This window comes from Carlito syrichta, unplaced genomic scaffold (genome assembly GCF_000164805.1).
Source record: "Carlito syrichta isolate Samal-C Ts95f unplaced genomic scaffold, Tarsius_syrichta-2.0.1 Scaffold154713, whole genome shotgun sequence".
NCBI lineage: Eukaryota > Metazoa > Chordata > Mammalia > Primates > Tarsiidae > Carlito > Carlito syrichta.
The window spans coordinates 20,590-36,123 of NW_007098809.1; the positions used below are offsets into that span (position 1 = coordinate 20,590).

General features: G+C 35.5%; 1 protein-coding gene across 2 annotated transcripts in view; it reads left to right on the plus strand.

Moving 5' to 3' along the window:
• TSEN15 (tRNA splicing endonuclease subunit 15) overlaps positions 1 to 12,979 on the plus strand; it is a 22,101-nt gene extending 9,122 nt beyond the window's left edge. The window contains exon 4 of one of the 2 annotated variants that reach the window (XM_021709051.1): positions 12,795 to 12,979. In XM_021709051.1, the coding sequence (XP_021564726.1) occupies positions 12,795 to 12,855 (61 nt within the window). In that variant the 3' untranslated portion in view covers positions 12,856 to 12,979. Of the gene's footprint in view, positions 1 to 7,140; positions 7,386 to 12,794 lie in introns of those variants that run through there. The other variant, XM_008050969.2, reaches the window with a different exon arrangement.
• The last annotated feature ends 2,555 nt before the right edge of the window (positions 12,980 to 15,534 follow it).

The window sequence follows — 15,534 nt, forward strand, 5'->3', positions numbered from 1 at the left end:
TATAAATCGTATAGTAATTATTATATTGAATAATGTAGCAAAAGGAAACAAAACAGCAAGCATAGATTTACGCAACTATGAGTGTATATGTATATATTTTATCCTAACAAGTCTACTCTAAAAATCAAATAGTAGCTGTCACACTCTTGAACAAGGAAATGCAGGGTTGCCAAGATGGCGGCCATGGGCTGAAGCAGACAGAGTTTCGATAATTAACAAAACAAAAGAAAACGTTCTGCCTGGCTAGGGGCAGGGTGACAAAACTATCATGGTAATTTAGTTTCTAATCTTAGCCCTAGGGGAAACAGCTTTCCAAAGCTGACTACCCAGTCTACCAGGAAATAGAAGTTAAAAAATATCTAGAAAGAAGTAAAACTTAGAAAGACAGAGAGAAATAATTCTGCTATGCACTTTCCATCAGGTGTGTTGAGATTTACTTATAAGTTTTATTGCCATGTATGCACACTGGTCACTAATCATACGCCAATATTATAGGTATAACTGATACCCTATGTCAGAGGCGATCTTCCAGATGGGCCTTTACAGGCCTCAGCCATGTAGCTATAGATGTTGGCTCCCAACACTTGTGTTTAATAACTCAGAGGGTTTAGGTCTTTATGCCTTATTTTTATTTAAGTATTCATAATCAAATTATGCAGTAGAATAATAATATAGAAAGCACAAGTGAGGACTGAAACACATTAGATTTATTATGTCTTTTAGGGCATAAAATTTTCTCAACTCAAACTATGCAGATAACTTTTTAACAAATGGAGGGGTGTGTGTGTGTGTGTGTGTGTGTGTGTGTGTGTGTGTGTGTGTGTGATTTCATTCCTAGATATTTTAACAGGAGCAATATTTTGGGGTACTAGGCATACTTTTATGTATTTTTATCTCCAGTCTATTTTACAATCTAAAATGTTTTAGATCTAATAGTTATGCTGCAATTTCCACCTTTTGTGGCTCATGTAGGAATTTTCCTATGCTAGTAATGAAGAGAAGGATTGTTATCAGTTTACACTCCTGTTGGTAATGTATAGGCTTTTACAGGCTAGGAGAAGAGTTAACCGTGTGTATAAGGTGACAAGGATTATTTCAGAATATACAAATAGCTTCTATGATTCAAGAAAAAAAAACAAAAACAATGGGGAACATGGGCAAAAAATATGAATAGGCAATTTATAGAAGAGGAACTCAAATGCTCAAGTCTATTTGTAAACCAAGGAAATATAGCATAAAGTGTGTTTGTCTGTTTTGAAGAAGGTTTTCAGATAGTTTATGTTTTTGTTGTTTGACAAATAGAATGTACTTAATTTATAGGGAAACTTTGAACAGGACTATGGCTAGCACATAGAGTGCCTTTGAACAAATTAGAAAAAGATACTCCCTCTGAGCCTACAAAGAAGGACTTCTCTTCACAGGGATCAAGGCTTAGCAAACAGTGAGGGCCAAATTTCAGACTCATTTGTGCCAGGCATGATCTGCATGAGCTCATGCAATTCCCTACCCCTGAAGCATGTCTATTGAGTCCTAGGTTTCCACAAAGAACACTGTGAAAATGACCACTAAGTGGATTGAAGAGCTTTAAGCATGAAAGTGATACTATGGATTATTCTACTGCTTTGCATTTGTAGAGTGTGTTACAGTCTTTCACAATACCTTCACAAGCATGCATTAAATTCATAAGTACTAAAAACCTGAGTGGTATACAGGGTGTTTACTTCATCCTAGTTTTACATATAACAAGCTGAGGTTAAAAATGTTTTTACTTGTTCACCTATTTTTTCCAAATAATGAAAGATTAAGTGAGTTGCACCAAGATCTCATAGTCTCATAGCTATTAGAGTTCTTCCTATTTTAATAGTGTTTTAAAAAAAGCTTTTGTTGTAAAATAAAACCAAATATAGAAAACTACACAATACAAAAATATAGTTTAATGAATTATCATATGGCAAATGCAAACATCTTGAACACTTGTAACTATAACCAAGTCAAGAAATAGAATTTTTACCAGGTACAATACCACACACCTATAATCCCAGCACTTTGGGAGGCCAAGAAAGGAGGATTTCTTGAGCCCAGGAGTTTGAGTTCAACCTAGGCAACATAGTGAGACTGTGTCTCTATAAAAAATGAAAAAAGTTAGCTGGATGTGGTGACACGCACTTGTAGTCCCAGCTACTCAGGAGGCTGAAGCAGAAGGATCATCTGAGTCTAGGAGGTGGAGGCTACAGTGAACTGTGACCATGCCACTGCACTCCAGCCTGGGTAACAGAATGAGACACTGACTCAAAAAAAAAAGAGAGAGAGAGAATTTTCCAGCCTTCCCACAACCTTTTCCATGTGCCCTATCCCAATCATAATTCCCTTCTTCCCCACAAAAGTAGCCATTATTCTTACTTTTATAATAATATGGGGTTTGGCAAGTATATTGTTCCCAGGACTACTACTTTTTAAATTTTAAATTCAGAGATACAAACTATGGGGGGGGGGGGGCAGGGAGGGGAAGGAAGGTGGAATTAACGGTAGTCAATATCTGTCTGAGGACAAGGGGGCATTAACAAGTGTATCTGCACAATGAATATTTGTATACCTAACTCTTAACTGTACCCCACAACTTTAAAATAAAAATATAAAAAAATAAAATAAATTCAGGAGTACATATGCAGGCTTTTTATGTGAGTATATTGTATGATTGTGAGGTTTGAGCTTCTACTGAGCCCATCACCCAAACAGTGAATATGGGACCCAAGAGGTAGTTTTTCATCCCTTGTCCCCTCCCTTTGTCCCTCCTTTAGGAGTCCCTGGTGTCTGTTTTGTTACCGGGACTTTTTAGTACTAACTTCCCCTTTCACTCTCACTCTTACTCACTGAAGAAAGCATGTTAGAATGTGAGTGGATGAGACTGATAATATATTATCGAGAATATTAGCTTTATATTTAAATCCTGCCAACTTTAGAAATTCAGTGTTATAAACAAGTTGCTTGCCACTCACTGCACAACCAACCTCAGCACATCAGTTGTGAATCACCTTCCTAGACTGCTGCTTAGCTGCTTGAGTATAGAGTTGTTTTTTTTTTTTAATGCTTTGTTTTCCTCAGAAACATTAAATAATACTTTTATTAATAGAAGAAGTGGGTAGCATACAAAGTCTGAGATCCAGAGAAGTAAGAAGTTTGCTGGAGGTTCAATCTTATATTACTCACAAAAAGCATGTAGCATGTAAGGTCTGAGAACTGTCTCCTTTATTGAAGTTCTCAAGTTTAAGATTCTGTTGTAAAACCGGACCAAACTCTGTCATTTACATAGTTACCTATAGCTTGGTCATAAAACATTTCCCTAGTGACAACAAACAATCCCACTGTATTGTTTGTTAAATCCATTTCACAGTTAAATATATATTTGCATATATATTTGTACTGTTTCTATTATTTATTTTGTGATATATATAAATATATATATATATATTTGCTGCCTCCTTAAAAGATAAGAGCTCTAGGCAACGTTTATGTGATATCTGTGTGCATTTCTAAAAATGCCCAAATAGTTTTTGTGTCTATTTCCCATTTATTTTCCCAGGCTTTTGAACTGGCGATTTTGTTTACATAATTTCTAGCAAGAGTACAGACAGATTCCATTCCAGGGCAAATGTGTATTTGAGTGGCTGTGAGTAAATGCATTACTTTGAGAACAAGTACAGTTTGGGATTAGTATTTTCTGTAAAGCAGTTATACATATGACCATAATTTTAAAACTTTGTCATATTTTTCATGTCAGAAGGTCTTATGTGTGCTAGTCCTTGTGAAAATATTGATTTAATGCTAATTACTGATCTCCAGTGGAAGAATACAACTGGTAAAGTGCCCGTTTCTGATTATCTGGTGGGAAAATCATGCTCATGCAGTATGTAATGATTAATTGCTAGTGTTTCTTAAGGGAAGAATATATCTACTTTTTTCTCTCATCTAAAAATACTTCCTAAAGCTAATGTAAAATAATTTTTAGTTTACACTATAAAGTGCCATATTAAATTTTATATTTGGATGGTATCTATATGGAGAGTACTCTATCTAGATGTTTCTTTGCTAACATGAATCTGAGGAATTCATGGAGCACCTTTAGTAATTGACACAGCAATAGCATAAAATTGTATTCATAGATCCACAGAGATCAAAGAGACCTGCTGGATTTAAAGATGCAACAACAAGAGGAATCCTAACTATAGCCAGGGACCTATCTTTTTTAGTGCTGAGATTATAAGTGAAACCAAATTTTTGTTTGGATAGCTTGATTACCTCATCTTTGAACCACCATGCCATTGGTAGTTCTTGAGTGCCCTAAATGGGAGAAATATATAACAAAGTTAGTTTCTGTAATAGTATTAATACTATAGGTAATTGTAAATGGGAACATATCTTTTTTGTTTTGTTTTTGAGTTGGAGTCTCACTCTGTCACCCAGACTGGAGTGCAGTGGCCGCTCCCGGCTACCGCAGCCTCAACCTGCTGGGCTCCGGTGATCCTTCCACCTCAGCCTTCCAAGTAGCTGGAACTACAGGCGTGCACTACCATGCCCGGCTAAGTTTTTGATTTTTGTTGTAGAGATGAGGTCTCTCCAAGTTGCCCAGGCGGGTCTCAAACCCGCGGGCTCAGGCAATCCACTCACCTCAGCCTCCTAAAGCGCTGGGATTACAGGCTGAGCCACCAAGCCTGGCTGGGAACATATCTTAAGTGACATATACAAGGACTCAAATTATGAGGAAAAAAAATTGTTCTTCAACCACCAGTGTTATTTTTCTGATAGACCCTATGTCATCTCCCGATTTCAATGTCAATTTAGTTTCTTCAGGAAGATACAAGAGACGGGAAAACCATAGTTAACATATTTTAAGCTTTTCTGTGGTTGTATCGAAATTTAAAAATAGTTGAGTGAACTAAAGTGTTTTATACAATTAAAAAAATTCAGGGACAGTTAAGATACTATTTTAAAAAATGATTTATTAATCTCCTTTTATTTTAAATGAAGGATTGTAGTTCCTTCCTTCGTAATAGCAGTGAATCATTCATTCTTTCAGACCTGACTAGGTTATGATAGTTCTTTCCTCTCAGTGTCAGAGAAGGATAGTAAATGTGGGGATGGAACCTTGCCAATGGCCATTTTATCCTCCCAGTCCCACAAAGAGTGGCATTTCTTTTTGTTGTTGTTGTTTTATGGCAATTGGTAACCTTAAATCAACACACTTAGCCATATTATCTGAGAGAAACGTATTCCAAGTGTTCTCCTTGGCACGTTCCAATCCGAATACTCTAGAAATTTAGAGACAAATGTAAACATTTTATATTCCAAATTACTTCTCTGTTAGTTCAGCAGCCAGAGACTAAGAGTCTAGGAACTTTTGTAAGTTGGTTTGATTAAAACTCTTTGGCAAGATTCTTGTATAATTAAAAGAATTTATGCCTTGAAAATAGTGAAAATAATTCAGTGCACATAAGAAATGAGCGTCAGAGCCAAAGTTAGGATTCCTGACCTGTGATACTTAGCTTAATCTGATGCTTAGCTTTTGTTTTTTTGTGTTTTTTTGGTTTGTTTTGTTTTTTAAAAAGAGAGAGAAGAAGAGAGATAGAGGAAAATGTGCTTCAGCAAAGGCATCTTGGGGAAAGATCCACTGATGCTTAGCTTATTAATGAACATCATATCCTATTTCCCTCAGTGTTGTTTTCAAAAGAATGTATTCTTTTTTTCCTACGTTGAATTCAGTGGACTGCAGATCTTTTTTCGTTTCCACATTAATTTCTCCCAACAAAGCTTTTAAAGACTACTAGTAGTAATTTTTCTTTTTTAAAGGACGTAGTTTCTTTTAAAATATTTTATTAGTGATTTGTATTATCACAGTAGTAACTCAGATAATAGAAATGAACCAATTATTTATTATTAAATCTATTGCATTTATAAGAAGGAGAAAAATAACTGATTTTTTAAACACTGAGATATATAGGGAAAATTAAAATTTTAGTTACTGTTCTTACACTAAAATAATATACTCTTCAGTAAAAATGTTATACATTACATAATTGTACTTTTAATTTAAATATAACAAATATAAATGAATATGAATATAATTATATACAATCTAGAGGCAAAATAAATCCATCTTTTGGTTTTGGGATAGGATAAAAAGATAATTTGCAGATTACTTCAGTATTTTCCAAGTTGCTCACTTATTTATCGGCTGCCTGATCTCAAGGGGTACAAAACCTCACAGACCTTACCCACAGGATACTCTTAGTCTAGAGCTGAGATGGACAGAAATTTATATCCAGTGTGATAAACCTAATGATAGATACGTACAGGGCACTGAAGAAGACCACAGACGGAGAAGGCCTAACCTCAACTGGTGGGATAAGAGATGGGAGTCTGGGAAAACTTACTGGAAGACAAGATGTTTGAAATATACTTAGTCATTTGATATGGAACAGAGATGAGAATGAATGTAATAGCATGAGTAAGGAATTGAGGGCTGAGAGAACTTGAAAGCTGAGAGTAGTTCATTATGACTAGACATGAAATAATAGCAGAAGGAGTACCTACCTGCAGCTGGTGAGAAGGCCCTAAATCGGTAGGTGTGTGTGTGTGTGTGTGTGTGTGTGTGTGTGTGTGTGTGTGTGTGTGTGTGTGTGAGAGAGAGAGAGAGAGAGAGAGAGAGAATATATGATGTGAGGGGGAAGGAGGAGGGGTGGAAAGGAGAGACAGATGTAACGAATATTTTTAAAAAGCAACCCTGTTCTTGGGAAGCAGCATTTCAGGAGAAGCAGCCTACTAAGGATTAAGGAATTAAGGAATTCGAGGACCTGTTAAAGGATGAAGGAATTCAAAGATAAACAAAGCTAGATCAAGAGCTTTGCCACTACAAAGACTTCAGGAAACAATGATATATCCTGAAACAAAGATGGTAAAATTATGTCAGAATATTAGAAATTTTAATACTCGTTTCTGTTTTCTATAATGGATACCAACTAAGATGTACAAATCCATGAGGATATAGGAGATGTTTAGTGCAAGAACCTAACTGAGGATTTGAGTGGGTTAAGTAATCCTCTCATGACTTGACATTTCTCAGCCTCTTTTGCTTTCCCTTTTCAGGTTTCTGGCCTCTCAATGTTCAAGTGCTTTGGGGGTCACTCCTCTTGGCTTTCGTCTTCGTTATACTCACTCCCTAAGCAGACTCATCTGGTTCCACAGTTTTAAACATCAATGTGCTGGTATATTTCCACCTCAACCTCTACCATGAACTTCAGGCTCATACGTTTAACTGCCTGCTTGACATCTACAGTGAGATTTAAAAGGCATTGCAAATTGGCAAGTCTAAGAAGAACTCTTGATTTGCCCCCCTTCTGCAGTTTTCCCCATGTTGGTAAATATAGCTCTATTCATTCTGGAGCTCAGACCAAAAACCTTGGAGTCATTTAAAGAAATATATATTGACTTTTTTAAAAGACCAATTTTAGATTTACAGAAAAATTGAATAGATAGTCCAGAGATTTCCCATATAAGCCCCAGTCTAATACAGTGTTTCTTCTATTATTAACTCTTGCCTTAGTATGGTACATGTGTTACTATTAATGAGCCAAAATTGATGCACTGTTATGAACTGAAGTTTATAGCTTACACTAGGGTTTATTTTTGGAATGCACAATTCTATGGATTTTGACAAATGGATAGTGTTATGTATGCACTGTCACATGCAGAATAGTTTCTTTTCTATTCTTTTCTTTTTTTCTTTTTTTTTTTTTTTTTTTGAGTTGGAATGTCACTCTGTTGCCCAGACCTGAGTGCAGTGGCCGCTCCCGGCCACCGCAGCCTCGACCTGCTGGGCTCTGGTGATCCTTCCACCTCAGCCTTCCAATTAGCTGGAACTACAGGTGCGTGCTACCACGCCCAGCTAGTTTTTTGATTTTTTGTAGAGATGAGGTCTCGCCAAGTTGCCCAGGCGGGTCTCAAACCCGCGAACTCAGGCAATTCACTCACCTCGGCCTCCCAAAGCGTGGGATTACAGGCTGAGCCACTGAGTTTGGCCCAGAATAGTTTCAGCGCCTTAAAAATCTTCTGTGCTCTATCTATGCATTCCTCTGCCCACCTCCACCCCTGGCTGCCACTGAACGTTTTACTTTCTCTATAGTTATGCCTTTTCCACAATGTTCTATGGTTGGAATCATACAGTATGTAGCCTTTTCGTTTTGGCTTCTTCCATTTAGCAGTATGCACCTTTGCTAGCAGGATATTGTTCGTTTTGGGATTTTAGCTACTCTAATAGGTGCAGGGTGGTATCTCATTGTGCTTTTAATAATATATATTGTTGAGCATCTTTTCACATGCTTCTTTGCCACCTGTATATCTTCTTTGGTGAAGTGTCTTTTCAGACCTTCTGTGCATTTTTAAATTGGGTTGTTTTCTTTTTGTTAAGTTGCAAGAGTTCTTTGTATATTTTAGACACAAGTCCTTCATCACATATGTATTTTGCAGATGTTTTCTCCTGACCAAGGCTTGTTTTTTCATTCTCTCTTTTTTTTTTTTATTGAGTTGGAGTCTCACTCGGTTGCCCAGACAGGAGTGCAGTGGCCACTCCCGGCCACCGCAGCCTCGACCTGCTGGGCTCCGGCGATCCTTCCGCCTCAACCTTCCAAGTAGCCAGAATTACAGGCATGCGCTACTACGCCCAGCTGATTTTTTTGATTTGTTGTAGAGATGAGGTCTCGCTGCCCGGGCGGGTCTCAACCCGCGGGCTCAGGCAATCCACTCACCTCAGCCTCCCAAAGGCGCGGGATTACAGGCTGAGCCACCGAGCCTGGCTTCATTCTCTTAACATTGTCTTTTGCAGAACAGAAGTTTTAAATTTTAATAGATTTTGACCTATTTTTCTTCATGGATCATACTTTTGGTGTTGTATCTAAAAACTCATCACCAAACCCATTGTCACCAGGTTTTCTCCTATGTTGACTTCTAGAAGTTTTATGGTTTTGTGTTTTACATCTAAGTCTATGATCCATTTCGAGTTAATTTTTTGTGAAAAAAATTAACAGGTCAGTGTCTATATTGTTTGTTTGTTTGTTTGTTTGCGTGTGAGTGTTCAATTCTAGCACCATTTGTTGAAGAGATTGTTCTTTCTCTATTGAATTGCTTTTGCTCCTACAATTGACTATATTTATGTGGGTCAGTTCTGGACTCTCTGTTGTATTCCATTGACCTTTTTGTCTATTCCTTCATTAATACCATGTGATCTTGATTACTGTAGCTCTATAATAGACCTTGAAGTCAGATAATTTCAGTCCTCTTACTTTTTTTTCAGTATTTAGTTGGCTATTCTGGATCTTTTGCCTTTCTATATAAACTGTAGAGTCAGTTTGTCAGTATCTATAAAACAACTTGCTGGAATTTCGAATGGGATTGCACCTAATCTGTAGATCACATTGGGAAGGATTGGCATCTTAACAATATTGAGTCTTCCTATCCAGGAACATGGACTATCCATTTATTTAGCTCTCCTGATTTCTGTCATCAGTTTTATAGTTTTTCCTCATGTAGATATTATAAATATTTTGTTATATTCATACCTGAGTATTTTGATGCTGTTTGATGTTTGTTTTGTTTTCAATTTCAAATTCCAATTGTTCATTGCTGGTATATAGGAGTACAGTAGAGTTTTATATATTAACCTTATATCCTATAGCCATGCTGTAATCTCTTACTTAGTTTTTATTCTTCCCATTTCTCAAACCCCAAAATTAATTTATCAACAAATCCTGTCAGTTCTCCCTTAAAAATTCATCCAAAATCTGTCCATTTCTCCCCATTTCCACTACACTGGTTATCACTCTGTCTTAAGCTACTACCATCTCACCTCCTGGACCTGCTAAGTGGTCTTCCTTTATGACACTTTCCACTTTAATGATACTGAACATTTTGTGTATTTGTTTTTCTTTAATTATTTATTTTCTGCCTTCCTCCCCTAGAAAGGACATTCCATGACAGCAGGATCTTTGCTTCATTTACTGCTGTATCTTCTGTGTATAGTGGTACCTGTTACCTTGAGATCAATTAAGTATTTGTTGAATGACTGTATGAGAGCCTTACTAAATAATACCTTAAAGAACATAGGGTTATAATACAAACAACCTTCTAAGAGTTTCTAAACAATGAGAATGTCTGCAAAACTCATCCACTTGCAGGACTTTTTACCATTTCCCTCAATTTACACTATAGCCATGATGTGTATCTGAGGACAGAGAACAGTCACAAGTCAGAAGAAGCAGTCTGCCAGTGCTATGAGCAACCTCTGTACTTTTTAGTTAAATTCTTTTTCATCTATATTCTCTCTGCCCTGTTACTCCTTCTTTTTCCATAGTACCTTGGAAAAAGGACTCATATCTGGAGTAACATCTTACCAGTATTGAGTTTGTTCTTTAGAGTATTTCTAAAAATATTCTTAGTTATGTGATTTAATCCTCAAATGCTACATATTTTCTTGAAGGACACTTTATTATTCTTTCCCTCCTGAAAAATATTTCCACTCTCCAAAAGTATAGTCCTTATTACAAATCCATTTAATGACTACTGTTTTATTTGAGTCCTGAAATCTAATAATTGGTAACATGACTCTGTCATTTGGCTTTCCTGTATAGGATATGTGTCCTCACCCTACCTCTGTTGGAAATCTGTTGCTGGTAAAATCCCCAGTTGTGGCACCTTCTTTTAGCTAACACAGCTTTTTTTTTTCTCTTACCCTAAAAAAAAGCGTGTAATTTATTTTAGAATGATTTCTCATTGGAGTGAATAGCTGGTTGTTTGGTCAACCCCCTTGGGATTTTAGCTACCTTGATTTCTAACTAGGAAGGCATTAGCATGAATCCCAAAAAGGTGGTCTATTGTCCCTGCAACTGTTGGAACTGAGCCTATGAATGAATAAGGCTTCTTTGATGCCTTTGGCACCAAGTTAATTTTGCATTGTGTTTCAGAGTTGTATTGTGGTATATCATTTCTTTATATTATAATGAAGCAGATCAAGGATTTATTTCTTTTATTGCTAAGACTACAGCATGTACTGGTTGGCCACGTTAAAGAGGACAGAGGAGATACTTTCTCTGTGTTGAAATTAACACTAATTTTAACGCTTGATGCATTTCAATTTTTGTCCTCTGTGTAAATCTCCAGAGCTTACTTAGTCTCTGTTTTAGGATCATCTCAGGAAAATCATTACTAAGATTTATGGACAGCATTTAAATAGCTTAAATTATTTGCTTCAGGCTTCTTTTCAAGTTAGCTATATTAAACTTTGGAATCAGTCTGTTTTAGGTACACAGAATTTGTGTATGAACAGTGATGAGAAAGAAAAACCTGTTATGAGCATCAAATTTTGTTACTGTTTATCAATAGCTATGATTATTATTGGCAATCTTTCTTTAGGTGAGATTTTTTTTCCCCTGAAGTATTTCTGAGTTGAAGACTTGAAACTCTTATTACTAATACATAGGTTATGTTTTTCATTTGTAGATTTCTATCAAATATGAACTATAAAGAATTTTATTACCTATATTTTAGATTTGTGTGATGATACATCTGCACAATATTTTCCCAAATAACTGAGCTATTAAAGTATACATAAAGTATAATTTAGAAACCATACAGTTTGTTAAGTGTATGGTTTCTAAATTAAGATTTCAAACTCTAAGCTTGTTAGAAGTTAAGTGAGATTATAGTGTTCTGGTGATGCTTCAGCATTCTTGGGACCTTTTACAATCATGTATGATTTTTAAGTAGAACTTCAGAATCTTTTGTTGCTGTTATTATTATTAATAGATTGAGAAAGTACAATCTGCTGACTTAGAGGCAAAATAAACATTTTTGGAAGTTTGTGCAATATTCTATAAGAGTAACAAACAATAAAGGCCTTGTTCTTGTTTTCTGGGGAAAGATGATGGCTTTACTTTAATCATGTGTTAAGAGCAAACTAGAAGGCATCCTGAACAGGAAACCTTGTAAGACTTTGGGAGTGTACTTTGAGTAACAGAGGTAGATAAACGATTTTATTTTGCTATTACTGAGAAGATTCATTGGTAGTTTTCCCACACACACTACCAAGCAGGATAAACAAGAGCTCAGGTTTGGGAACTTCCATTTCATTTTTGACAGTGATTTCTTTCAACTCTGAAAACAAAACCCCCTTTACAACTCCAAGTTAATTTTCAAATGTTACGATTTCCCACATGGGTGTTTGGGGTTAGTATGAAAATATGTTGCTGTTTATATCAAAGAACTCTGAAAAGAAATATCAGTTGAGAATGAAAAAGAGCAGCAAATGAGATGGAAATTTCTATCCTAAATTTCAATGTGTGGTCTGGAATTCCCATACAATTTACCTTAGAGAAGAAACACACACAGACAAACACCCCTTCTGATTTAAACAGTATCAGATCTTGAGAAATGGTAAGTGTACAAAAGTCATCTTTATAGGTTTTCTTCTCATCTGTGTCCCATTCTGTCACAGTCTGCCTATTAGGGATGTTTAGATAAAGTTATCTTTAGCTTATGACATTGCAGTGACTTTGTGCATTATGTAGTAGGTTTTATGTATGTTACATACTGGGAAGTAACTGTGATACATAATGATGACAAAATATATAGATACATTAAAATTTTAGTCAATTTTTGGCCTATTTTTTCTTTTCTATCTTTGTAGGAAAAAAGTAATTCGAGATGGATAGCCTATACAAACTGATCTTTTTCTACAGTTATTAATTTAGATATTGGTTTGCCATTTTTGAAGAAGGAAAGTGTTTAGTTACACTAAAATATTTGCATTGATGGAGTATACTGTTTTTTATTAAGGGGTTACTTCTTATAGATGCTGAGTAATAAAGTTTCTGATTAGTATCTACGGTTACGTTATCTGAGTATCCCTTGCTAAAGTAAATCATTCTTATGAATAGGGATCTAGCTCATTGTAATGCAGTTAAGCACTAATGGAAATTATTTTTTAAGAATTAACTAAAATTTCTGGAAATCAGGATGTCTGTTTCAGAAAATGAACATTTCCTGTATTTCCCCTATTGGTGCAGCACACCTTAGTATTTTGGGGTTAGTATTTGTTTTTAGCAATAATCGTGGAGGCAGGGATGAATGTAAACATTATATCCCCATTTGCAAGGCAGAAAACCTGGTATAGGTACTGTGTAATCATACTTGTATTCAGTGACTACTTGACAGTTTGCAAAACCCTTTTGTATATGCCACTTCTTTGATTCTTACAACACTCCTATGTGTAGACATAGAGATATGCTATCTTCATTTTAAAGTACTGTTTGTTGAAAAACCTTTCTCTATAGAATTGCCTTTGCACCCTTGTCAAAAATACACTGGCCAAGCTTATAGCATGTTAAGAAGTAACTTATATGACAATCTAATTAACACAAAGATAGAGAAGAAGAAGAGCTAAAGTGGAGTAAGAAAATAACACCAGAGAGTAATGTGAGGAAATGAAGAATATCACAAATATTAAAAATGTTAATATGCAAGACTCTAATTTTGTCCCATTAACTTTTTGGAAAGATATAAGATTACATAAAGCAATAATTATAACGTTCCATTACTGGGCTTATAATATATAAACACGTATGACAATAATAGCACAAAGGAGAAAGAAAGAAAGAAAGCTATATTGTAGCAGTTTCTATATTTTATTAGTCTAAAGTTAGTCTTAATCTGAGATAAATTGTGATAAAATAAGGTACAGTAGTAGTCTCTTGAGCCACTGCTTCTTAACACAAAAACTACAGTAAAAATAATAAGAAAAATTAAAATGGTATAATGGAAAATATCTATTTAATACAAAAAAGGTGGTGAAGGAGAATCAGAGGAATAAAAAAGCCATGTGGTATATAGAAAACAATTGGCTAAATGGCAGACATAAATTCAACCATACCAATATTAATTTTAAATTTGAATGGATTAAACATTCCAAAGAGCAGAGAGTGTTAGCCTGAATATAAAAACAAGCTTCAAGTATATGTTGTCTATAAAAATTATACTTTAGATTCAAAACCGCCAATTTTGGAAAATTCTCAGCTGCTTTTGCTATATCATTCTCTCTTTCCTTCTGTGATTCCAGTTACACTTATATTAAACTTATTTGACGTTATGCCAAAGTTCTCTGATGTTTTGTTATTTTAAAAAATTCTTTTTACTCTTTGTATTGCAATTTGGCTTCTTGAGACCTGTTTTCAAGTTTGCTAATGTTTTCTTCTACCACACTTAGTCAACCATTAAACCGATTCAGTATTTAAACTATGTATATTATACTAGAATGTCTACTCTTTTAGAATTTCCATTTTTTGCATTTTTGCCTTTTCATTTTTTTGCTCAATACAATAACCATATGTAATACTTAGAGTCTTAAACTATTAGTTCCAGCATCTAAGTTTTTTAACAGCCTTATTTTTCTGACGGTCTTCTTATGTTGACTTTTTGCTTTGTTAAATTGAGACACATTTTCTTGCCCCTTCACATTGCTTACAATTGTTCACAGTATACCAGACATTGTGTATCATAAGAGACTGACCTTGATAGGGGAAGGGGCTGATTGAGAGCTGGCTTGGCATTCTCCAGCATTTCACACTGTTGCTTAAACATAGCAAAAGACCCATGGGGGAGAATTGGTGAACTGGAAGGGTTGGTGTCCTTCCAGATTCCAGTCTGCCACGCTGGCTCATGCTTGACTGTTTCTCCTTGTATGGCTGATTTCTCTTGTGATCGTACTTGCCTGTTACAGCTCATTCCTCCAGTCACTTGTGCCCAAACTTAGTGTTTTGCTCAGAGATGGAGGGGTCTGTGTGTTGGTCTCTACTCACATGGTAAGGGCTCATTTCTCGTTGTAAATTAGTTTCTGTAAACTACTTTGTGTTCACATCTCCTTTTTGGCTGTAAGAAAAATGCTATTTCTTTAAGTTAGCTGTTTTATCTTTGTTATGGTAAGAGTCATGTTCTTTAGAGATCTTCTACATTCTAATTAGAAGTGAAACTTCCTCCTTTGATGTTTGAGTCAATAATGTCGAAAAAAAAAAAGTACACTGCCCTGATAATCATATCTTACAATTCTTAATCTGAACTTTTTTCATGTTATGAAGTAGAAGTCAGCAAATCTTTTTCTCCAAGGGACAGGCAGTAAATATCTGTGGACCAAGTGGCAAAATTAAGGCTATATGTAGGTATATATGTGACCATTAAAAATGTACCGTTTAAAGATATAAAGACCATTCTTAATTCATGAACCATTAAAAAAAACCAACAACAGATGACTATAGTTTACCAAGTCCTGGCATGGAGACAAGTAATAAAATAATGAAACAAAAAATCAGGCAAATATCAGATATTTTTAAGAAATTAAGTTTTAGGGTCTACTTTGGTCTCCAGTGCCACATCATCTACCACTGTATCTACAATGATAAGTACCAAAAATGATGACCCTGAGTTGTCAAGACAAGTTGA